Source organism: Kogia breviceps, chromosome 14 (assembly GCF_026419965.1).
Source record: "Kogia breviceps isolate mKogBre1 chromosome 14, mKogBre1 haplotype 1, whole genome shotgun sequence".
NCBI classification, from domain to species: domain Eukaryota; kingdom Metazoa; phylum Chordata; class Mammalia; order Artiodactyla; family Physeteridae; genus Kogia; species Kogia breviceps.
The window spans coordinates 21,435,063-21,462,117 of NC_081323.1; the positions used below are offsets into that span (position 1 = coordinate 21,435,063).

Below are 27,055 nucleotides of genomic sequence, written 5' to 3' on the forward strand. Positions count from 1 at the left end.
AACCACTGGCATACTGTTTAATCTCTGAGCCTCAGTTCTCTTATTTGTAAAATGCGGCTGTCCCTTCTATCTATTAAATCCATTGTATCAAATGAGATACGTACACAGTAGGCACTCAACAGACATTAGTTTGAGATCTGCTGCATTGAAAAAGAGCATCACAAGAGATTCTCTCACTGAGGCACCTGCCAGAGATCGCCACCTCACTCCTTCCGTACTGCATCCTGATCACATGTTGGCAACTGAACATGTTTCAGTCGGCCTGGGCTATTCTAACTAGCCCCTGCTGAGAAAAATAGGAACTTAGATGGCTTGACTTTCTCAGCTATTTAGTAGGGCTATTTTCTACAACTCGAGATTTGTTCTAACTCTAAAATGGAAGAAGGCCAACTTCCCTCAGACTCTTTAATCCCACAATAAATTAAAATAAAGACCTTAAGTGTGGTTGCCTATAAAGCCAAATAATACAAGATTCTGGGAGACCTGCAAACAGCCCTGAGGTGGGCAGTGGCTATTTATCAGTAAGCTGAAGGACACAGCACATCTAAGCAGAGATGGTCCTTGCCTTTTGATCTTGCTGCAAGAACTGAAAACACAACACATGATCTGCAGAGGAAATGAAAAAGACGCTCTCCTTTATGAGTTTTATAACCACAGGACAAGTAATTACAGGGCACAAAGTGGCACATACACCAGCCATTCCTTTACTCAAACTTCTGAGTACCTACTGTGTGCCAGGCAATGTACTAAGTACTGGGACTGTAGAGATGAAAGAAGATAGTCCATTCTAGAGAAGCTCATCCTCATCATCTTATGAACAAGGCTGGAGGTGTTAACACTGGCAAGTAAATGTCTGTGAGCTCACAACCCCAAGTTTTCTATGGCAAAGCTGGTAGACAGGAGCTAGAATTTTGGGTTCTAGGAGCACATTTAATTCTTGAAGCACAAATTTGGACTACATTCTCAAATCCTGGGACAAATGGACTACTATTTATATTAGCAAGTCTCCCAAGGTGAGGACTGGGGTGGAGGTGGGGAACAGAGGGAAGAAGGTGACAAGGTGCACAGTAATAATTCCCAATCCTCATCCTTCAGTGCCTCTGGATTTCAGAGGTGTCCCACTTGCATCTCTGTTGGAGTTTTGGTCCCATGAGGCAGGGGAAGATTATATTTACCAGAAAGGAAAAGGAGGCATTAACCAGCTGAGCTGGGCCACAGGACTATCTTTGGTACAGGAACTGACACTGATTTATTCATTTATTCATAAGATAGAATCCTACAACATATAAGATACAGTGTTTGGGGACTGAGACAATCAGACAATCCTGCCCTCTAGGTGACTGAGGTATACTATGTCTAAAATTACTTGACAGAAAGTGATAGTGAATGGGAAAGGGGCAGAAACTACTAATGAGGCAAATACTCTTCTAGTGAGGATATCTGGGGAGGCTGGTAGGCAAGATGGCACTTGAGCTGAGCCTTGAAGAACAGAAGCAGGCAAGAGAGGAGCCTGGGCAGGAGAAGGGGCAATGGGAACAACAGTGCTCCAAACAGATGGACAAGCATGAAGCAAAGGCATTAAGTTGAAATGTACAGGGTACAGGCAAAGAACTGGGAGGAGATCAGTGTGGTGGGAGGGAAGGGGGACAAAAGGTGATTAGGTTGCAAAGGTGGGGGAGGGGTGCAGACAATGGATAAATGTACATGCTGGACTATGGAAAGGGGACCCTAACCAACACCCCAATGGCCTGGCATTTAAATACTGGCCCAGCATGGCTCATTGGGGAATGAATTCAGGGCTGATCTGCCCACCCAGCTTCGGAGCCTGCACCTCCTTCCAGCAGCCCAAATGGTTAAGAAAGATGTGGGTCAGCCAGAGTTCTATTCTTAGGATGGAAATGGTCCCTGTACTTCAACCAGCAGGCCCATGTCATGGCAAGATCTTGCAGGGCCACTTTAAAATTCAAGGCCATGCTGAAGAGCTGCCTTTGTTTAAGGCCATTAGCTCTTTTGTTTTAATGAAATCACACAGAAGTGATCATCCCTCATTTCTAAAATGAAAGCCATCTCTGTTCTATTGCTGAACCTTGCTGCCCACCTCCCCCTGAGCTCCCCCAGATGGAGAGGCTGCTTTCTGGTAAGATCCTGCTTTCTGGTAAGACTCTAGATGCAAACAGGATGTTTAAAATACCCTAATTAGATCGATCTTGACTTCAGCACTGGTGTGTTGGAATACAGATTAATCTGTTCCATGCCTGGCACTGGCAGCTGAAGTAGCAGGAGGCCCTGTCAAATCAAGCCATAACATCACACTGCTCTGCCTTTATTATTATTTTTTCCCTTTTTATATTTCATTATAATGGACATCCGCCTAGCAGGGGATGTGGTAACCCAAGAAGAGTCATGCATGTGCACTCAGCCACTCCAGTTGAACATTGATGCAAGTCAAATCAAACACTCTTTTCAAGACAGATGGATCTGTGTTAAGCATCTATATATAGTCCCTTTTAACACATACACAAAATACATATATTCCTATTCTTCACAAACATTTACTGAATCCTGGCAGGCACTGGGCTAGAGACTAGGGACATAAAGAGGCAAAGTTTATTGTAAACCTATTATGTGCCTATGTGTGCTCTGCATGTATTACTTTATTTAATTCTCACAACAATCTTTTGAACCATGTTTATTATCCTCCCCATTTTACAGATAAGAGACTAGAGACTCAGCTAGGAAAAGAAATTTGCCTCCCAGGGTTTCACAGCTAATTAGGAAGTAACCTCATTAGTTCCACTATAATAAAACTTGATTATTTTCCTCAAGAGTTAAAAAAAAAAACAACCCAATAAGCATATTAAAAAAGCATTCAGCCTCAATAGTAATACAAATAAAATCATGAGATAGTTTCACTTGATAAAGTTTTCAAAGTACCTGGAGCCTGGAGCCAGGGGAGCTCCCGTAAGCTCTCCTACACTGCTGGCCCTATGAGTACTGACGACGCAGTACTGAATCCGCTCTTGCTATGTGAATCTCCCCAACAGATGGTAAGCTCCTCCAAGGCAGGGTCCATCTTATTCACTGACACACCTCAGTGTCTAGCCTTGTGCCAGAGATTCAACTAATACTGAATTTGACATCCTAACTAAACAGCATGGTAAGAGTTAGCTATAAGAGATACATTTGTATAGAAAGGAATAACTGACTCCCTGAGAGGGTCTGGATGAGCCAAACTCTGAAGAATGAGAAGGAATTTATCAGAGAGACAAAGGGGGAACGGAATTCCAGACAAAACACAAGAGGTTTAAGGGCATGGAGATATAAAGGAGCACAACACAGGACAGGCTGCCGTGGGTGGGTGAGGTGATGGCAGATGAGGAAAAAGAGAGGTGAGCAAGAACCTTGCACACTCAGCTAGAGTCTGGATTTTATCCCACAGGACCTACAGAGGAGTTGACAGAAAACTGGCAACATGATCAGATTTCTGTCCCAGAAAGATCGTCCTGGAAGATTTATAGGAACGTACACTGGAACGTACCAGATCCAGAATATTACAGAAATGTACGCGACAAACACAGTATATTGCATTTGGGTGTATATAACAGGTGATCCTCCCTAAGCAAAACCTGAAATAGCTAATGATCTTTCAGAAAGAAGCCAATTTCCTTGCCCCCTTTCTGAGGGAAGAAGGGAAGTACAACATAAAGATCACCAAAGTAAAGAGACATGGGTTTCTAGTCCAAACTCTGAGAAAAATCTTCTATGTGATTCTAAATAGGTCTCTTCTCCACCTACTCTCTGGGCCTCAACATACTTGATTGTAAAAGGAAAAAAGTGGCTTGGACGATACATCAGGTCCTCCCTTAATTCAATGACAAGATTCTAGCTATCAAAAAAAATGTGAACAATTACCAAATGACTCAGCAATTCCACTCCTCGGTATTAAAGACTTATACAAGAATGTTCATAGCAGCCCTATTCATAATGGCCCCAAACGTGAAACAGTTTGTCAACAGGAAGAATGGAAAAATACATCCACTCATTGGAATACTACTTCATGGATAAATCTCAGAAACAGTATGCTGAGTGAAAGCTTTACCCCTGAAGAGTATACACTGCCTGAGGCCACTGATATGAGCTTCCAGATGAGGTTAATCTATGGTGAAAAACTGAAAACAATAGATACATTTGTGAGGTAGGAGGGGGGATCTGATTGGGAAAGGGCATGAGGGAACTTTCTGGAATGGTGGTAATGTTCTGTATCTTGACAGAGTATGTATTTGTTCAAATCCATCAAATGTTGCATTCAAGATCTGTGCATTTCACTCTATGAAATTTTATTTTAAAAAACCCCTGAACTCTAGGTTAATGATATTCATGCTGAAGTGCTTAAGGGTGAACTGTTCTGATGTCTGCAACTTACTTCATGCATCAAAAAATAAAATGGATGGATGACAGAGAGATGGATAGATACATGACAAAGCAAATATAGTAAAATGTTAACTGTAGAATCTAGGTGGTGGGGACATGAACATTTGCTGTACAGTGCTTTCAACTTTTCTGTAGGTTTGAAAATTTTCTTTAGGAAATGTTGGGACATTTCCTAAAGAAAAAAAGCGAGATGTGAACTTGGAATATAAATGATGAGACTCCTGAAGGCCATTTTTCCCAAAAGTGGTTTTTAATATGTTCGTTGTTTGCAATTTTGAATGCATTTTCCATTGAAACAGGCCCATTGAAACCCATTTAACCTGAAATACAGCCAAAATTAATTCAGTATTCTTATTTTTCAGTTGCGGTGAGATTCTACAAAGTGTCTAAGCATCTACTGGGTACAAAGCAATAGGACAGGTGTTGCTTTTTAAAAATTTAGTTCCACTTTCCCATAGGATTTCTTTCCTTCCTTTCAGAGTTCCAGTAGCACTATGGATTTAAGAAAGTGTTTAAGTGCTAGCTTAACTAATTTACGGATTTGAATCTGTGGGAAAATGGGCCTTACAGCAAGAAAGGGATATGTATGCCCAAGAACTGCTTCTTTCTGCTACACAATTATTCTCCAAGGACTCAGAGTGAAAAAAAAAACAAAAACAAAAACAGAGGGATGTGGCATCTAATTCTCCCAACTCAGGGCTTGAGCTGAAAGCATGAAGTTCCCTAAAAGTCTAATGTTCATATATCAGGGAAGGCCCATATCTTAGATGGGCTGAAGGAGAGGTCCATGAAACTCTAAGTGTCTGCCACGTGCGTACACAACTGTCTCCTTGGAAAATGATTCCAATCTGTAGTTTTCTACGGCTCCTACAAGGTGCTTTGTCAGTGAAACCAACCCTATCACTCCAGCAGCGGCAGTGTGGATTGGGGAATGATACTGGTTCTGGGGAGCACCACTCTGAGATGGGCTAGACAAGCTCTGCCCAAGAGAGGTGTTCTGTACCAAGTGGCAGCATCCTGACTGGTTGAGACTTCCAGCTACCTACCCAATTTCTCTTCTTATTTATTACTAATAGAACATATATTTACTTGGTAATATGCCCAGCTTAAAAAAACAAACAACAACAAACAAACCACCACTTCCCTTATAGCTAGGTATGACTGTGTGACTAACTTTGGGTCAAGACTTAAGATGAACTGGTATTTGGGACTTCCAGGAACGGCCATGACCCCTTCTGCCCTGCTCCCTTCCCCTTTTGGTCTTCTGTGGTTTGGAATGTAGACATAGTAACTAAAACTCTAGGAACCATCTAAGACCGTGAGGCAATCCTGAAAAGTCCAGGCATTTTATAGGTGCCTGGGGCGCATTAACAAGCAAGCAAACATCCCTGGCCCTGTGATAAGGAAGAGAATGACAGAAGGAAGCTGGGCTAGGGCTGACACTGTGAAGGTGTCAGTCCAGTCCTGCTGACTCTGGGCTGACTTAACATGAGACAGAAATAAACCTCAATGTGTTCTATTTTGTTTAAGCCACTGTGATTTCGAGTCTCTGTTACTAGCAACCAACTGCAATTCCTAACTGATATACTAATTCAGTAAGTTCTTTTCCAGGAAGTCCAAAGAGAGTCAGGTATTTACCCCAAGAAAGCTGAGTGTGCAGTCTCACCCATTTTCAGAACCAGCCGCACATCCCAGTGGGGAAAATCCTAGAACCAGGAGTAACTGCTGGTGAAAGGTACACTCCTCTCTTTTCATCTGTCTTGAAGGATTTCCTCAGGACCCTTTTCCATTGTATTCTGGAGAACCTGGCTGGAAGGACTGATACAACTTTTTTTTTTTTTTTAATTAAAAAAATTAACCCTCATCCTTGTAATGGCAGAAATGCATGCCTGGAGTTTCAGCACCTTTGTTTTCTCTCTGCATTCCCACCAATACTCAAATAAGCAGCACTCACACCCAGCAGTATTTTGAAGAACTGGTATGAGACGGCTCAGAGGCGTGGTTTCTGACTCACCAGCCTGAGTCCTTTAGTGAGCCCCCTTGATGAAGCCAGCTGAATGTCAGGTGTGGCTGGTTAGAGCTTACTTTCCTTTAGCACATCACTTAGGAGTATTTCATCTAAATTAAACTGACTCTGTGGCCCAGAAGCTCTTTCAGGTTTAAAAAGGTAAATTATACAGTTAGCACTCCTCTCCCCACCCACGCCCTAAAAAAAAACATTAAAAAATCTTTAGATCCTAAAATGAGACAATCACTATGAGTATTTGTAATGTGGCTTTTTTTTTTTTTTTTTTTTTTTTTTTTTTGTGGTACGCGGGCCTCTTACTGTCGTGGCCTCTCCCGTTGCGGAGCACAGGCTCCGGACGCGCAGGTTCACCGGCCATGGCTCACGGGCCCAGCCGCTCCGTGGCATGTGGGATCTTCCCGGACCGGGGCACGAACCCATGACCCCTGCATCAGCAGGCGGATTCTCAACCACTGCGCCACCAGGGAAGCCCGTAATGTGGCTTTTTTTAAAGAGTCCTTTTCAATGGTTAGCTTACTGTATTCTCAAATAAGCCTAAAAGGTTAGGAAAGCACAGCAGAACCCTGTAATAACATGGATTCGGATATACTTGAGGTTAAACCTAAGTGCCAGAATTCTCCCACATTCTCCCCTTCCTCAGTGATTTCTTCGCTATTCCAATTTCCCACTTTCCAAGTATCAACCTGCCTTGGCTCAGGAGAGCTGATCATCACAGCCCCAAAGCAAGGGAGGTATTTTCACACTCCTCTGAAAGCCATCCCTCGATGCCTGCTTTAGATCAGAAATTCAGTTTAGGGGGAAAAAAAAAGAAAGAAAGAAAAACCTGTTTCCAGGGCCTTCAGGGAATGATCTAAACCTACCTCTGCACGATTTTCATCTTATTTACCAGTCCTGCCTTTGCACTCTTCAAACAGCCACCGCTCCTCCTCCTATTCTTCCCACATTTAGCAGCTTTTAAGCTGCTGCAGCCTCACCAACTGTTGGGCTCCACACACTCTTCCTCCAGACTCCAGGGCTTCGCTGATTTCCACAGAAACCAGAAAAACCTGCTCGCAGACCCAAGGCGGCCTTATGTTCATTTTCTTGAAGTCTGACTTCTCAACCCTTGTTCCATCAGCCAGTAATACAGCAGTGAAAGTAGAGAAGGAATTTCAGGGCTGCACTGACACAGTTCTTTCATTTCCATTGTGAGACTAACGAACTAAACCATTCTATAATCTTGCACACACAAAAACTACAGGGAAAACATGCAGTCATCTCTGCGAAGTTGCTTCAGGATCATATTCTAACAGGTATTAGACTCATAATAGGGAGGAGATAAAGGAACCTGGCTAATCCTAAAAAACACATGGCATTTGGGAAGACAGAGTCCATATTCTGTTTTACAAACAAGATATAATCAACAATTGGCAGATATATGGAGTACTTTGCCATCATCATTTTCTCACAAGCTAATTTTCCCATCTACTCAGTGCAACCATTTTACAGTTGTACAAATAAAGAACTAAGGGTCAGAGATTTACGTGCCTTTCCCAACAGGTCTTCCTCCCATCTTCCCTTCCCTCCTTCCTTTCTCACTCTTTCTTCTTCTTCTTTTTTTTTTTTTTTCTTTTTTGCCTGCTCAGCTTGTGAGATCTCAGTTCCCAAACCAGGGACTGAACCCGGGCCATGGCAGTGAAACCCGAAGTCATAACCACTAGGCAACCAGGGGACTCCCCAATGGGTCTTTCTTAAGAGGAAAAAACCCATTTATTAGTGTTACATGCCAGGTTACTGTGCTAGGTGCTTCACATACTCTTTCTCACTTTATGTTCATGACCACACTTGGAGTGAATTATTCTCCCCATTTTACAGATGAGAAAAAGTAAGGCCCAGAGAAGTTATATGTTTTATTCAAGTTCTCAGAGCTAGTAAGAACCAGAGACTGATCTGACCAGTTTTCTCTCCACTGCCCCAAATCTGCCTTTTTAGTGGTAAAAATAAATTTACTAGCACCCAAATTTCTAGGGTACTTCTTAGAAAACTGAGCTGTAAAAAATAAGCAGGGAGCCCATTTTGAACATAGCTATAAATTGAATGCCAATGTCCCTTTGCTTTATACAAAGCAGATGGTTTCTGGAAAAAACTGACTTTGAAGTAATTTCTCTGAAACAAATCCTACTTGTTTACCACTATGGAACCCAAGATGCAGTCCCAAGGAAAGAATTCCCCAGCCTGCTTCATCATAAATATTTGGTAAAGGGGAATGATAAGCAGCCTTGGCAGATGTTGGGCAAGGCTGCAGGTTAGCAGCAGTGTGTCCCTGCTGGTAGCGGTATCCCAGAACTCCCCTCAGCCTGGCTTTGTGCTTTTCCCTGCTCAGTAAGACACCCCCACGAGGACTACAGGAAGTCTTCCTGCTCCTGGGAAGCCTCTGACCTCACCCTGGTGGCTCCTGGAAACTGTGTGTAAGATAGTAGGACACATGTTGGCACAGGGATTGGAAAACAGAGATTTTATTCTCCAGCATGACACGAATAAGCACAGTAATAATCAGAAAGACACTCTTCCTTTCTGGCACCATTAGGTATTCAACAAATAATGGCTGAAGAAAACTTTAGAGTGAATGAACTCATGGAAGACATCAGTCGAGGATTCCTTTGAAAGGCCACCTTACAAAGGTGTTCATAGACTTCCTAAATGACTCCTAGTTCCGGGCAAACACCTCAAGATGATCTCCTAAGTCATCAAGCTATGCTCAGATGTGGGCACCTCTCATTTTAAAGCTTAATCCTGAGTTTACTACTTGCAAAATGTCTTCTGTAGCCTGGAACTTTGACAGAGATAAGACATGCTGGGAAAATACACATTTCCAGAAGTACTTCTTAAATAAAGGCCATGTTGGAAGGAGAAGGGAAGAGGGCTATCAGTTGTTCAGCACCTACTATATGCCACAATGAATCTGAGAGACAGATACCTTACTGAGCTCACTGGGCAGGATGTGGGTCTCATTCCACCACTGTTTTATTGTTTCGGGGCATGTCTCATGCTTCTGTTGCACGGTTTTGTTGCTAAGCAAGCCTGCTTGGTTTTGTGGGTGAGCAAACCTGCTTTCTTGAGTGATCAAGGGGTCTCCCATCCTTTTTCTCTACTTACAGTCCCTTAGTGGGATTAACTATTTAATCACCTCCTTTGTCCCTTCACCCTGTCCCTGTCAGTTTTATGGATCCCTGCTACTCAAAGTGTGGGCAGAGGACCAGCAGCAGCGGCACCACCTGGGGGCTGGTTATCAACACACAACTTCAGGCCTCACCCTGGACCTACTGGAGCAGATTGTGTTCTTAAAAGATCCCCAGGTAATCTGTCGGCAATATAAACACTGAGAAGCACTGTTGTATATGCAGTATATCTGAGATCAATGAAGTGAATTAATGTGCCTAATGTGATACTGTGATTTATAATAAGAACTATTATGTTTGGTCCTTGTCCCCATTTCTGGCAAAGAGCTCCGAAAACCCTTGGAATTTTCGAAGTGATGAAAGCTACAACGGTGTCTCTTGTTATGTTAATGTTATGTTGCTAGGAGAACCCAACCAAGAGATCAGAGTGATTGGAGGATTGCAACTTTCAGTCCCAACCCCAGACCTGGGAGGGGAGAGGGGCTAGAGATCGAATCAATCACTAATGGCCAATGATTTAATCAATCACGCCTATGTAATGGAGGCTCCATAAAAACCCCAAAAGGATGGGGTGTGGAGAGCTACAGAGGTGCTGGGAGAGCGGCGTGCCTAGAGTCGGGGCATGGAGGTTCCGCACCCTATCCCCATGCCTTGCCCTATTCATATCTTACATTTGGCTGGTCCTGAGTTCTATCATTTTATAATATACCGGTAAATAAAATGTTTCTCTGAGTTCTGTGAGCTGCACAGAACCCAAGGAGCAGGTCTTGGAAACTTCGGTTTATAACCAATTAACTGATCAGAAGTACTGATGACAACCTGGGCTCCCGAATGGTGTCCAGAAGGAGAGGGAGTGGGGCTGTTGTAGGACTGAGCCCTCAAGCTGTGGAAAATGCTCCTCTCTCCAGGTCTATAATGTCAGAATTGTATTGAATTCTAAGACAGCCTGCTGGTGTTCGAGAACTATTTGTTGGTATGCAGAAACCATCCTCGCCTTCACGTTGGAAACTGAGTCTCAGAACACCTAATTTAGTTACACAACTGGTATAAGCTGGGATTTGAACTCCAGTCTGCATGTTCCATAAGCTTTTCCCCCTACACTATTAAGAACTATGCCAAGCTTACAGCTTAGAAAAACACATCTAACTTAATATAAAACATATAGAAAAACTTTATAACAAGATTCATTATTTCAAGAATTTAGGTTGATGTTATAAAAAATGTTCACATCCTACATTACAAATATGCCCCCCCCCCCGCCAAATTCACATCCTACATAATACAAAAAAACTTGGTAATAGAGCTTTTCTGCCCTGCCTTGCCAGTATTACAAATTTTCCAGAAATAACTAAAGGTTGCTTTGGTGATGATTGAAAGTCATTTAACTCTGGTTTTCAGTTGTCTCTTTAAGAGACTAAAGCATAGGATCAAGAACATAGGCTTTAGGTTCTAGCAGACATTAATTTAAACTGTGCACGATTTGAGAAAGTGCTTAACTTCTTGGGGGCTGTTTCCTCAGTAATAAACCAGGCTAATGATACTCCACAAAGGGCTGATGTTAGGGATAATGACATCACGGATATACTGGAACACAGCAAATACTCAGTAAATGTGAGACACCACCACAGCCACCATTGTCAACAGTAACCTCAGACTGGCTGGCACATCATCAGGAAAATCAGCCTGCTAACGAGGAAAGCAAACACTGTTATTCCACGAGTTTGCCAGCCAGCAGGCATACTTAACAGAGACATGACTTATTAGTAATCGATACTTTTAAGAAAGTTGTAGGCATACTTTTAGTGATTATCAAAATGATACGCTTAATTTATTTTATGGTGACCCTGCAGCAAATATGGAACAAATTAACCATCATTTTCTTTCTACTTTGGAGCCAGAGACAAGGAAGAAAAGTGTTACAAGGAAAAAAATGTAAGGAATGTAGAAGAGACAAGGGAAAAACACTGAATGTAATACACCACAACCATATTGTACGTGTGCATAATCTTATAGTATATAAAAGCACTTCCCCATACACCATCTTATACAATTCTCACACACTGTGAAATATTATCTCCCTCTTTAAGGGTGGGGAAACTGAAGTTCAGAGAGTAAATGACTTACCGAAGTCACAGAGCCTATGGTAGAAACAAATCCAAACCTTCTGAACCCAGCCCAGGGCTCCTTTCTAATAGGCTACTTAAGGGATTTAAAGCTACTACTCGCAAACAGAGGTGCTCAGCTGCAGAAAATCACCCCAAGATGGTTACAGCAAGGTTCTCCAACCACATCCCCAGGGTGACCTCCCCAGCTCAACACACAGATCCTTTTAATAAACCTGAACCTTAAAGAGAAAAGAGCTGCTTCACTTTAACCTGATACCTGAGAATAATTTGTTTGGGGATCCTTTGTTTGGCTACCAGAAAAGAATAGTCAACATCTTTTCAACCTCCTTCTTATGCTAATTATATTTCATCTGCATCTAGACACCCATAAGCAAAATCAATCTGACTATAAAAGCAAGCCAAAGACATTTTCTTACCATAAGAGAAACAAACAAGTAAGACTGCAACATGATTAAATACACAGAGCATTTCCCCAGCAACCGGCAAGCTGCTGTGTATAAAAATCACATGCAATATCACAAAAGTCCAGGAAGGTGGACAATAACAAGTATCTCACATTTGTAACTGTATTCTTTATGAGCAGTGAAATGTATACAGGTCTATTTTCAGTTTATCTCCTTCTACCTTATATCTACTGTTAGATGCCAACATGTCTAACACATTAAAAAAAAAATTTGAAAGGCATCTTCACTTCCCTTATACTATAACCAAGTGAACTCAGGCGTATTAGCCTTCAGTCCGCACCTCCTTTCCTTACCATCCTGAAGTCCCAGCACATTAACAATACTTGGAAGAGCCAACATCACCATCCAAGCACAGCTCACCTTTCCAAACTGCTATCACCTCTACCTCTACAACCTAATCATTTAACCTGAAATCTATCCTGCCTTCTAAAAATATACAGTCCAGTTTCCTAATTGTATTAAAAGACTCACCCCTGTCAAATATGCCCAAGACATACTGAGTAAAAACAGCAGGTTACAAAACAGCATATACACCATGGATCCACTTATACAAAATTGTATGCACATATATCCAACCCCCACCCATAACACAGATGTTTGAATGGATAGTGTCCACGATGTTTCTAGTCATTAACCCTGGGTGGTGAGATTGGGGGTGATTTTAACTTTCCCACAATGCTTGACTTTTCTACATTAGGTTAATTATCCATACTCAGAAAAAGCAAGAAAGATATTTTTAACAAGCCTTCCCCTAAGACCCGCCATGTCAACAATCTTCTCTTGGCCCAGAGAGAAAGTAAAAAGTATGCTTACCAAGGCTTCTGCTCTGAGCATTCTGCCTAGTGGGTCTCAGCACTAGCTAAGCAACAGGCTCTGGAGCTTTTAAAAAATAACAGATGTTTGGCATTCCGATGCTCAGAATTCCTGGAGGTGGGGCCCAGGCATGTGTATTCTGTCAAAGCTCTTCAAGTGATACTCATCAGTGAGGGCTGAAAACTATGGAGTCATGTCTCATTCTCAAGGGGGCCAACAGAGGGAGCAAATAGGCCAGAGTGCTGAGTGAAGTGTTTAAAGGCAGGCAACTGCAAAGTAAGCAGATGGGAATGTTTAGGAACAGAAATTGAAGGCTGAAGCAGTGCTGAGCTTCAGGCCTGAGAGGCCACCGAGAAGAGAGTAGACTATCAGTGGACAGATCCACCCTGAAGTCAGAAGCCAAGAAGAGGTGAACAAAGTGTGGCAGGGCAAAATGTTTGCAATTGAGAGAGTTTATGCAGTACTGGGTGCAGGACTACTGATGACTTAAAAGAAATCAAATAGCAAAAGACACCAAGCAGTTTAAATTAGGCCCACTACTATTAAGCAACACTGATTTATGATTAAAAGAAGAAGAATTAGAAGAGTACTGCAGATGATTTAATTTTCAGAAACCATGGAAAAATCTTAGTTTAAAATCCTAGTAAGGCCATGTACTAGCTGTGTCTTCGGAAAATGACAACTTCTTTATGCCTCAGTGTTCTCACCTGTAAAATGTAGATAATGATCCATGGCTCACAGGGTTCTTGTAAGGATTAGGTGAAATGATATAATGAATGCTCTCATCTGATAGGTTTTTGCCTATCAGAGTACTCAACAAAAAAAGCCCCCAGTGGTAACATTAGGAAGCATATTATAGTAAAGATTACATGTTGAATTTTTATAAACCAGGTTATTATAAACCAGGTTTAATAAACCAGTTAATTACTGCCTAGTCCCTAAGTTATTTCCTCATTTTGGCACACCTAATGCTAAAGAAATAACCTAAAAAGGTTTGGCTATTTCTTGACTGCTGCTTCAACATTCTTGGTATTTGTTTTACTTCTTTATATAAAGGAGATACACTGCACACTATTTCTATAAAGCTTAATCAAGATTATAAATGAAAACTAACAGAGTTATATTGACAAAATAATAAATGTACCAGTGGAAAACTCTATATCCAAAATAAGAATTCAGGTAATGCTACCACTAAAGGACTAAGTTTCTACCTGGCAAAATGAAAAACGCAAAAGAAAAACAGTGATAGATGTTTCTTCTTCATCCTTTCCACCTAGGCCTTCAATATCAAAATTGAGTTTGTGCGAAATTAGCTGAAATAGTCAAAATAATTAAAATTAGGGTTCCCTGACGGCTCAGTGGTTGAGAGTCTGCCTGCCGATGCAGGGGACACGGGTTCGTGCCCCAGTCCGGGAGGATCCCACATGCCGCGGAGCGGCTGGGCCCGTGGGCCATGACCACTGAGCCTGCGTGTCTGGAGCCTGTGCTCCGCAATGGGAGAGGCCACAACAGTGAGAGGCCCACGTACTGCAAAAAAAATAATAAATAAATAAATAAATAAATAAAATTAGTACTCTACCTAGGACCTATAAAAATTTGGGGGAGTCCTTTTTTACTATAACACAATAAAATAACTGTAAGAAAAGCAATAACTATTAACATTAATGAATGCTTACCATGTGCCAGGTACTGCCCTAAACCCTGTACATATATTAACTCAGTCAATCCTCACAAGAGCTCCGCAGGGTCCTTCAAGGTCTGGCTTCTGCTTAACTAATCTAATCTTCTGCTCCATGCTCTTTTTACCAAGGGCTGGTGCCAGACTGGTCTCTAAGGGTACTCACGGCAAGCTTAATAGAACTACATATCCACCAGCATTATGCAGACTGGTGGAACCAGAAACTCTGAGAACATGTCCCAGAAGGCTACATTTTAAACGAATTTCCAGATGATTCTGAGGGGCAGCTAGTTTAAGGCTCACTGTAGTCTGTGCCTCCCACCTTTTATTTTATACACGCTGCTTTTTTCACTTGATATTCCTTCATGTGGCTAACTCAGACTTAAGGTTTGGCTCAAGAGCCACATTTCTAAGGTGGAGTTGTTTCTAACCTCCACCTGTTCTCTCACCACCTAGGTTAGATTAGGAGCCCCTGCTCCATGCCCCCTACTACCACTTTACCTTGTAATATAAATACAGGTTTCCATGTCTCCCCAGCTGCACTATGAGCTTGTTCACCTTCCATCTACAGCACCAAGCCTGGCACACAGAAGTGGCTAGTGGTTTGTTTAGTGAAAGAATGAATGAAGCCTCACTGATCTACCTTTAGGGCTCTTATCCATAGAAACAGACCCTCTGCAAGAGCATCAAACTGAAAGAGAAGGGTATAGGACCTCATTCAAGGTGATGAATTTTGACAGGACCAGCACAATCAGGATTATAACTGAGGGTCCAGATTAGTAGGCCATCATGATAAACTGGCTGTCCCATCTCTTGGTAGCTCCTGTTATGACCCAGCCTCTCCACATATGCAGTCCTGGTGCACAACTGGGCTTCACACCCACGAAAGTCAAGGAGTTTTGCTCCCTACATGTAAACATGAAAACTCCTTTTTGAAAGGAGGCTGACATGCAGCAACTATTTTACCATTTATTAAATGTCCACTTGCTAGAGACTATGTAGGATGCTCATGATCATTATTCTTCACACACAATTTGAGAAAGGTTTTATCTGCCTTGTTGATTGAAGAGGAATTCAAAGTCCAGAAAGAATAACTTGTCTAAGGCCACCAGCTATTTTGGGGGTAGAGCTGGGATTTGAAGCCAGGTTTGTCTCCTACAAAGACAATCCTCCTCCCCCTACACTGTGCTGTCTCTGGATACCAACCAGAAGACCACTGAAGCCACCTTGGTGTTAGAAGAAGTTTTAGAAGCAAACCTAGGCTCAAATTCTGCTTTTGTCACTCACTTGCTAGAAAGTATTTGGTAATTAACAAACTCTTTGAGACTCATCTATAAAAAAGACGATAGAAATGCCTAATTCATAAAGTATATACACCTGTAAAGCCCTCAGTATAATCGTAGATGCTCAATAAAATGTGAGTTGTCCACTAACCTCCTCCCACAAAAGAGAAGAGCAGTTTTCCAGGATGATAAATACATCCTTTGTTTCCCTGTCTTCCTCAGTGGTAAACAACTATGCGGTGCTCTACTTGGGAAAGGCCCGTGGGTTAATCCTTATATGACTGGAACCAGTTAGCAAACCAGATGTGTAACACTCAAAATCATCCCCTCAAGCCTAATGAGAGGAACCCTAAGTCCAAACACATTGCTTATTTCAGCCTCCTTATATTTTGTCATCTGAGGTCAGGAATGAGACAAGCAGCTGGAGGGAGAGAAAAGAAATTGATCCAGGAGCTATTCAGTTATAAGGTTTTCAGATAGCGACAAAAAACAACAGCCAGACATTTCCATCCTTGTTTAACATAAAGTCCCTGGTAGCAGATGGCTTAATGCTACTCTTAAAATTAAATACCATTTACTCTTCACTTGTTCATTATTCTGAGCACTACACCCAACTCTCTGGGATTTTTAAGCTTGGGGAATACAAAAGGAGGGGGCAAAATCTTTTAATTCTCTATTTACATGATGCGGAGAAGTGGGGACCTGGGGCTCCCTAGTACGTCCTCTATGGAGAGGTTTTTGTCTTATATTCCACACAAGACTGGCATGTTTATGGTCTACCCGTATGAATGGCAGATCCAGGGAGAAAAAGGATTTTTTTCTGTGGGTACTTCTAAAACTACCAATTAAGTAGAAGGAAGAGGAACACAAATGGGAAACCTATCCACACCCCAGCCACTAATATTAATGAAGCAGGCACTATGCTAATCATTTGATCTGCATTATTTCATTTAATCCTCACACAGCAGCCTTATGAGATAGATTCCAATATTATCCCAAATTTACAATTGAGGAAATACAGGCTCAGGGAGGTTAAGCTACTTTTCCAAAGTCATAGAGCTAGTAAAAGGCAGGACCAAGACACCAACCCAAGTCTTGTCCTGTGCATGTGGGGAATATTAGAGTTAAGCATGGTATGTTGATTTCTGCCTTGGGTGCCATTTACCAGGACAGGAAAAGCAGAAGAGACTTGGGTGATGAAGGAATGAATAAGGTTTTGAATGAGCTGAATTTGAGTATCTGGTGTAGTTGTCTTCTGGTTAATTAGTTGTGCTGATTAGAGCTTGTAAGAGAGACAAGGCTGAAGAGTTGGGAATCAGTGGCAAAGAGACAGAGGTTAAAGCTACAGGTAGTAGATAAGATCAAGGAGAGTATGGGGAGTAGAAAAAAATAAAATAAAATAAGGAACTGGGGGAAGACACCACCAATCCAGACAAAAATGAATGCTTGAGGGACAGGCTGAGGCAAAGGATCTGGAGATTCGGAACACTGGGAAAGAGCAGCTCCCCCCAGGACAGGAATTCAGTTTTATTCCTGTCACATGTTAGGTCTGTTAAATTTTGAACATAGAAGGAGCCCCAGTAAAAGTTGGCCCCAAACGATGCCATGTCATTACCACAGCCCACCATGGACACATTAAAAATATTTCTTTTTTGCCTAAAACTCCCTTCTTTTCTGACTGCAGGAAAGGTTTTGCCATTTCCCTCTCCTAAGCCTGGTAGGTGGTAGGAGCTCTGGTCTGCAATTCCTCACTGTTAGGAGTCCAAGAAGCACCAGGCAAGTGTATACCTCCTGACTTGAGGAGTCCATGAGAATCACCTACAATTCTCTGCAGATGACAGAAAAGTATTCTTTAAAGCAGTGACCTGTTATCAACCGCTGTCATTGTTGATGAGGTAAAATGTGTGCATATGCCTAGCATGCACACACATACCTACACACTGCTTGGTAGCTCACCCCCTTAAAGCTCATAATAGCCTCTAGGGGAACCATGCTGAAACAGTGCAATTAACTAGAACTGCTATAAACTCAATAACTCACCTACCTAATGAAGCAATACAAGGAAAATTGGACCTATTTTAATAAGAATTTTAAAAAGAGACAAGAAGTAAAGGTCAAATGCCATTTCTGGATCCCAGCTCTTTTCTTCCTCCCTCATATTCTGAAGCAGTTAATTCCAAGGGGACAATATATACTGTGCTATTCTTTATAAAACCAAGGAGGCAGCCAATCATGCTATTGTACCCAAGGGCAAATTTTTTCCTTCCAACCCATCCCCCAAGCTAAGTGCCTCCCCTGATCTATTTCAGAAGGTTTTATTATGCAAAACTGAATGGATTTCAATTACTGGTAATTCTTTTCCTTCTCCACCCCAACTCACAAAAGAACTACATTACCCACAATTCTAGGTTATCAGGGTGGTTTCTGCTTCTTCCCTCCTCTCTACAGTCCGCTTAATCTAGAGACTATCCTCTCTCAAAGCTCTTTTGTTGGCTTTAGGAACACGTTGTTTTTATGCCGCCCCACTATTTAGCATATCATGACTCCTGACATTCCCGTCAAGAATGAGTTTGCCTGTTCTAATGCAGCCATCATACAGCGATTAGACCGCAGGCCAATAAAACCCACACTCTCCCAATCCTCCCACTCCCAAGGTGTGTGTAGGCAGTCTCTTTGCCTGGCTTCCCAGTGACCTCTTAGAAGAATGGGTATGTGTGACTAAGGTCAGGGTGGGCAGAACTGGAGACAGATTTAGTAGAGGAGAGAACTTACACTTCTTGAAGTGCCTACTCTATTCTAGAGTCTGTGCTAAGTTAATATCTGTCACCTCACCTGACCCTCACAACCACCCTATGTGGTAGATCCAGCATTTTACGTAAGGCTCAAGTAAGGCTCGGAGAGTTTAAGGATTAACCCAAGATCACGTGGTTGACAAGCAGTGGATCATTCTGTACCACACCAGGCTATGTTGCTACCATTGGAGTTTGGGGAAGATTCTAAGAGATGACAGGGGCTGAGACTGGACCAGGATGAACTTAACCCTGATATGTGACAAGCCCCTGAATCTGACAAGAAAGGGAAGCTTACAGGGCAGCCCTCCAGAGGTTCTGGACGGGCAAGTTGATTCCCAGCCCGTAGTCCGTTATTAGGAGTTGCTGGATTACCAAAAGAAGCTTGTCATAGGGTGGCCTCACCTATAAGGAAGTTCCATCTATAACATGTCTCTTAAAGGCATAGCTCTAAAGGAGGGGAGAGGAGTTCTGCCATAATTTCTAAGCCCATGAGACAAAGAAAAACTTAAGGCTAGGAACCCACTTGTGTTTGCTTCCAAACAAGCTGGTTACCCCAGGTGTATGACCAACAACTGTCAACTGTATTGACTCAACCTTGCAAGGTTCTGGGGAGAGCCCCAAAACCACGTCTGTCTTTAATGAGCAGTCTTTTAGGGAAGCAGTTATCCATTCGTGCAGTCAATAAATATACACTGTGTATCCACCACATGCCAAGCATGGGACTAGGCCCTGGGACGCAGAGGTGACAAGACTATTGGTTCCATAATCTTAAGGGCTATGAAGTCAAAGTCCTGGGTCCAAGAATCCACTTAATAGGAGGTTCTATTCAAGCCTAGGAGCTCATGTTATGTTTCCCTGAGAAAGTGACATCAAAACTAAGGACTTGAAGGATGACTTAAAAGGCAGGCAAGCAGACAGGTCAGAGAAAATTGTTACAGATGGAGGCAAGAGCATGGCAGAAACCTGGGGCTGGGCACGTTTGCAAATACTCCTGATGGTCTGAGCTACCATGCTTTAGCTTACCACACAAACCTGGTCCACTTCCTTCAGAAAGGTCAGCACTTGGAGAGCAACCCAGTAGATAGGACAAAGAAACCTTGCACAAGGTGCCCCTGCTTTGCCCTGCCTCCATTCTCACCCTACCATTCATGGCCAGGAGCAGTAGCGGGGGTGGGAGAAGGGCCAGGGCTGTGTTTTCTCCTTGTGGGTCACTCTTTGGGTGCCGGTGTATTCAGGATGCAGAGCCCATCCTCACCAGCTATTACAGTCCAAACGTGCCTTCCAGGAGCTGTCTTCCCAATCCACTGCCCTCACTAATATAATGTTATCAAATTCCTAATGTGCGTGCTCTAAAGCAAATGTACTGTTACCAGCATGCCACTAGGCACATTTTTCAGAAGGAAAACAGCTGCTCACTGAATCTGTCATTTCTCTTCTCAGCGCCACGCACACAGAGCAAGAGCCTGCTGAGGGCTGTTTTCCTTCACTTTCTTCAAGCATGCTCAAAATGTAGCATCAAGCCTCTCAATACAACCCAGCAGGTCAGCCACCCACAGTCCTCGAGGAGTTTCCTGGATTATAGGACAAAGCCTTGACAACTAGGGCCTGTGCCTCAGGATCTTGAGGTACAGATATCAGAGCTTCTAATTCACTAGTCTAGTTTCCGCATCTTACAGAGCAGGAAGGAAAACACAGTTGAGAGAAGTTAAGCAAAGGGTCTAAAGTCACACAGCTATTTAGCTGTAGAACCGTAGCTTGGTTCCTTTCTTAGCTGATTTCCTTATCTTAAAAAACAAGGACACCACCATCTACTTCATGGGTAAGGCCCAACTAAGATAGCATATAATGCAGCAGCACTAGGAATGTGGCAGGTTTTCAATGAATAGTGACTGTCTCCAAAATTTTATCTCCTCGATCTCCAATACCACCCATTCCCTCTCCCGTGGCCTCATTTTGCTGAATTTCCATTGAGGAAAGAAAAAAGACCAGCAGCAGGCTTAGCATGTTCACAGCTGGTGTTTGGTCAGTATCTGGTTTGAGGTGAACTGAACTCTCTACATGTTCTCACATCTCTAGTCCATAGTTCTTCCCCTGCCAGACTTCCTGCTGTCTCTGGAGAGCTGCTTTCATCAGAGAAGGTATCACTGGAGGTGACCACTGAAGACATCACTTTAGCCACTCCAAGTTGGTACAGACTAAGTCAAGTAATTTGAGAAGTGACAGACAGGAACTCCCAAACTTTTACCTAGGAGGGTAAGGAATACAAAAGATTCTGCAGATAACCTATGTCGTTATACTAATCATGATGAACAAAAATCAAACCATGGGACAGATGTTAACTTCTGACAAAACCAAACTAGCCAGCCAATCAGCCCAGGTCCTCGTCCTTCACACACACCACCTCCTCGTCCCCCTCTTAGCACCCTCCCCATACTTTAAAATAACCACCCAACCATGTAAATTCCCTGGTGCAAGTATCTGTTAGCCTCCAACAGAACCGTCAATGCTCATAAATCCAGGGCCTTCCACATTGCACTGCAGCTATTTACTGCGGAGAGGGATGCAGCAGGCCACTAGACAACAGCAGGAAGAGAATGGACTAGCAGTAACTACTCTGCTTACAGCATGGCAATTCATGGCATTTTGCTGGGAGTATGCACCATCAGGGAGCAGAAACATAAAAAGGGGAACCTGGGCTGTAAATAGTTTATTTCGGCAATTCCTGATGGTGGCTGAATCACACTTTAATACAGAAATACATGAAAGCACTACTCTGGCGGTGACATGTGTTGCCACCTCATTACTCTTTTCAAAAGGGTCTTCCATCAGAGAGACTCCTCGCTACGAATTATAGTGAAGAAAACAAAACCTTCACCCACAGACTTATTCACAGGCCAGAAGGGAATGGAACCACTAGGATTCAAACAAGCAGAGAACCAGTGCAACAAAGGCCATCAGTGATCAGGGGTCTCTGGGTTGCTTTTCCATGCATAGCAAATAAGCAGATAAAAAAGAAAAAGGTAGCACACTTCCACCTAAGGGTCAACTCCTCAGCTGCATGACAGAGTTTTTCAAAGTAGCTCTCATTGCCCCCCATTTCTCCTAATGCATCTTCATTAGGCTGACTGCTCCAGTGAACCCTACCTTCATGCTCCTTCTCAGTGGTTCCCACTTTCTTGATCTTCCTGGGAGATTTCATGAAAAGGGGAAAGATGGTTCGTAAGCCAAGAATATCAACAAACTTATGGCAATTGTCTGTGCCCTCGGGTCCAATCATGGCATGGTCCAGAACTTTCAGGGCACTGCTCCGGGAGATCTTCTTTTCTCTGGGAACAAAAGAGGTTTTCATGAGTGTGTTCTAGTCTTTAAAAAAAAAAAAAAAAAAAGTATATTTACTGCAGTACTCATTACAATGGAAAAAAGAAAAACGAAACAATTAAAATGTCCACCAGTAAAAAAATTCTACATTATAGTATATCTACATGGAATATTACACACTTGTTAACAATTAGGAGAGTATGTGGTAGAATGAACAAGTTCTTATGGTCAGAATGATAAGCACAAAAGATAATATTCAAAATTCTGTATGAAGCATTATCTCAATTATGTAAAACGTATGCATTAAAAGAGACTGGAAAGAAATAGATCAAGATACGAACATGTTCAAGGTGGTAGGATTATGGATCACCTATTCTTCCTTTTTCTTTCTTTTTAACAGCTTTATCAAGATATAATTCACATACCATACAATTCACCCATTTAAAATGTATAATTCAATGGATTTTAGAATATTCACAGATATGTGCCACCATCACCATAGTCAATTATAGAACATTTTCATCACCCTGACAAGAGATCCTATACCCTTAAGCAACCATCCCGCTACCCTTCCCATTCCATCCTAGCCCTAAACAATCACTGATCTACTTTCTGTCTCTATGGATTTGCCTACTCTGGACTTTTCAATTTAAATGGTATCATACAATACATAGTCTTTTGTGACTGACTTCTTTCACCTAGTATAATGTTTTCAAGGTTCATCTATGTTGTAGCATGTATCAGTAGTTCATTCTTTTCTATGCTTGAATAACAGTCCACTGTATGGAAATGTCACCATTTATCTATCCATTCATCCATCATGGACATTTGGGGTGTTTTTACCTTTTGGCTATTATGAATAATGCTGCTATCAACATTCATGCACATGTTTTTGTATGGATATATGTTTTCATTTCTCTTGGGTGTATGTATACCTAGGAGTGAAACTGCTAGGGAATATGGTACTCTATGTTTAAACCTGCTGAGGAACATCAGACTTTTCCAAAGTGGGGCTACATCATTTAAAATTCCCATTAGCAGCATATAAGTGTTCTGATTTCTCCACATCTTTATCAACACTTACCATCTGACTTTTTGGTTCTAGCCACCCCAGTGGGTGTGAAACGGTATCTCACTCTGGTTTTAATTTGCATTTCCCTGATAACTAATGATGTCAAGCATCTTTTCATGTACTTATTGGCCATTTGTATATCCTCTTTGAAAAAATGTCTATTCAGATACTTTGCCCATTTTTATATTAGCTTAAGTATCTTTATTATTGAGTTGTAAGAGTTCTTTATTCTGGATACAAGTCCCTTAACAGATAAATGATTTGTAAATACTTTCTTCCATTCTAGGCGATATCTTTTCACTTTCTCGACAGTGCCCTTTGAAGCACAAAACTTATTTTTTTCTTCTGCTGTTTGCACTTTTGGTGTCATAGCTAAGAAACCATTGTCAGGGAATTTCCTGATGGTCCAGTGGTTAGGACTCGGTGCTTTCACTGCAGTGGCCTGGGTTCAATCCCTGGTCAGGGAACTAAGATCCTGGAAGCCATGTTGTGCAGTCAAAAAAAGGGAAACCACTGCCAAACCCAGTGTCGTGAAGATTTACACCGATGTTTTCTTCTAAGAGTTTACTAGTTTTAGTTCTTACATTTGGATCTTTAATTTATTTTGAGTTAATTTTTGTATGTACTATTAAAGTGTTAATGATGACAAAGCATGCTATCCTGGGTCAGAATAGCCAGCCAGGATTGGGTCCCAGTGAGTGGAGGTAAGGAGAGTAGATAAAAAGCTTGCTGACAGTGCCCTTTGGTGCTAGACCATGCTGGTATACCCGAGACTCTTCCATTTTCAGCACTGAAAAGAAAGTACAACATCCTGGGAAACCCCTCAGTCCTGGGCAAACTGAGATAGTTGGCCATCCTACTTGGTGCCAACCTCAAAAGATCAAGGATGTATTGTGAATATTCCTACCTTTATTCCCCTTGCTATGGGGAATAAACAAATCAATCAAAAAAATCCAAGATACTCACAAATGACATTCAACCCAACTACTGAGTTTAGTAGAAAAAAAAAAAAAAAAGGCTTCTACTAAGCACTTGCCTCCATACAGCAGGCACTACACTAGCTGCTAGGAATTATAAGCTCCCTGTCTTTAGCCAATTTAAGAACAGGTAAATAAAAATAATTTCAAAAGCCCAAAGCAATGAAAATTTAACTCCAAGGAGGTGAGATAATTAACTTTATCAAGGAGAAATCTGTGAAGGTGTCAAATGAAAGGTGACATCTGAACTGAGTCTGAAATATGAGTGTCTGTCAGGCAGAGAAGGGAGAGCCATGACATTGGTGACAGTGGTGGGTAAGAGACCCGGGCAAAGGTACAGGAGGCCTTTAAGAACACGCCACTTGGGGGAACTGGAAGTAGCTCTCAATGACCAGGGGTTAAGAAGATGACTAAGGGGAGGTGGGCAGGAACAGGTCATGACAGGCCCTAGATGTGCTGCCAGGGAACCTGGGCTCCATGCTGTTGACACTGAGAAGCCATGAAATGTTCAAGAAAAGGAGGACTCTACACAGATAGATTTTAGAAAGCTTAACCTGGCAGTAGTGTGATGAAGGGACTGGAGCGACAGAGCTTGGGGTCAGTAAGCATATTTAAGAGAATATGACAAGAGTGTAAGTGAAAATGACAGAGTTCTGATCACTGCAGTGGTATGAGAAAGGCATATTTGTGAGACATGAAATCTTAATATCTGGAGCAGGGTAAATAAATTTCTAAATTCAATAGGAGGGGTTTTTTTCTTCAGCAAGATGAAATTCTTGAGAACAGAGGAGAATAGACAAATAATATATATGTTTTCACTGCAGCTGGACTTGAGCATCCTACTCTACAAACTTAAATTTACAAAGGTTATGGCTAGGGCAGATAACCATGTGAGCAGAAATTAGGAAACTGAAATACAATATCCTTACTGTTTAGTCACTCAGAAAAAGTCCTCTTGAAATGAATTACAGTCATATAACAGGGCACCTTCCATTACCATGCAGCATACATTCAAACCATTTCACATATAACAGAATTGTTTGAAATGCTAAAGGTAAATGATGCTGGTTTCGCCAAGTCTCTTTATTTCCCTGCCTAAGCAAATTCAACAAACAAAAGATCTTAAAAGTAAAAGCTTCTTCAGGCAGGCAGTGTAAGACACGTTTAAAGGGGGCAGTAATTGCATATTGATCAGGCAAGCTGCATGGAGGTGAACGTTGGAATACTCACTGGGCTCAAGTTCAGGCTTTTAGCAATCAATAGCTGTTTGGCCTTTCTAGGGTTGACTTTATTTGAAATATTTATTCTACTCGAGGACAAGCAGTTTATCTTAGTCTTGGCTGGGTTCATCAGGTTGTTGATCATGCCAGGACCAATGTGAACGCTGGCCTCTATAACATGGGTGGTTGTGGGAAATGAGTCACCTACTGCTCCCTCTTCTGCCCAGGTGACCCTTCTGATGAGAAGGAAAGATGAGGCGTGGGAAGTTTCCGTTGTTGCTTTAATTAGCTTATTCTTCTTTATTATACAGAAATACTTTTGTAATGAACATGCATTGAGTATAATTTTTTTGTTCTTTCATCAAATCTAATATTTATGAGGCATCTAATAGGTGCCAGTTATTAGGCTGAGGATGTAGAGAGAGGCACAGCTCATGCTTCTGAGGAGCTCAGTTCACAGGGGAGACAGATGTGCAGACAATGAAGAGCCAAGTACTACAATGGAGGTGTATACAGAGTAGAACGTGAATGTGGGAAGGAGGGCTGACTATGAGTCAGGGAGGCTTCACAAAGCAGGTGATGCCTGAACCAAGCCTCACTGGATGTCTTTCCCAGACAGGCAAAAAAGATAAGGGTATTTCAAGCAGAAGGAAACAACAGCACATGCAAAGGCAAGAGTAAGCATGGAACATTCAGGGAAGTGGTGCATGGTACTGCTAGAATATAAAGAGCACGAGGGGCAGCAGCAAATAATGAAGCCTGCTGATTTTGTGTATTGGAAAGATCACACTTGTCACAGTGGGCTGGACAGTATGGGGGGAGGAGAAGGGAAGAAGCAGAAGAAAGAGGGGAAATGCATTAAAGGTAGAGACACTGATAAGAAAGGCAAAGTAACAGACTATGAGTGAAAAGAGTTGAGTTAGATTGAACCTGAGGTGCCTGTGAGACATGGCAGTGATGTCCAGCTTAGACTTATGCGTCTGAAGTCCAGGAATGAGATTAAAAATCGAAGGAAATATATAAGAATAATTATATCTATGGTTAGTAACTGAACCTATGATGTGAAGATTACCCTGAGAGGGGGCAGAAAATATGCAGAAAAGAGGGATTAAACCTTGGGGAAAACTTATTTGAAGGACAAGTAAAAGAGGTAAAGTCTACTCCCTCCCTGGCCAAAAGAGACTGAGGAATTAAGGAGGGAAAAAAAGTGATAGGCATTCTTTAAAAGATACTGTGAACGATAAACTTATTCTGGTAAAAAATTTGGATAATGACATATGAGATCATTTTTGTTTGCTTTACAATGTACATGATTAAGTTCCTTTTAGCTCCCCAAATATAATATCACTTTCCGGGTTCCAGGATTTCTATGAATTTGGCAGTAAGATCAATATGACTAAGTTCATAGCTGCTCTCAAACTACAGTGCCAAACTACATGGTGCTATGGCAATGCTAAGAGATATTCCACCACTAAAATAGAATAATGGTGGTCTTCTATATTGCTTGATACATTTTTTCAATTGCTATTCCCATCCATTTTTAATAAACTACTGGTACCAACCATTACTTGACTGTCTATGCCAGAAAATGAAACAAATATGCAGAAAACAGAGGTAAGATTTTTGTTTCTAGCACTATGGTGAGCTAGATATGCAGAGAAACCTTGCACAGAATGGCTGAGCAGACAGTGAAGTAA

General features: G+C 41.9%; 1 protein-coding gene across 1 annotated transcript in view; it reads right to left on the bottom strand.

The window, feature by feature from the left end:
* The window catches only part of CTNNBL1 (catenin beta like 1), a 163,884-nt gene that overhangs the window by 36,463 nt on the left and 100,366 nt on the right, over nt 1–27,055 (bottom strand). Inside the window, exon 11 of the mRNA XM_067013505.1 lies at nt 21,916–22,097. Coding sequence (XP_066869606.1) covers nt 21,916–22,097 — 182 coding nt within the window. The remainder of the gene's footprint in view (nt 1–21,915; nt 22,098–27,055) is intronic.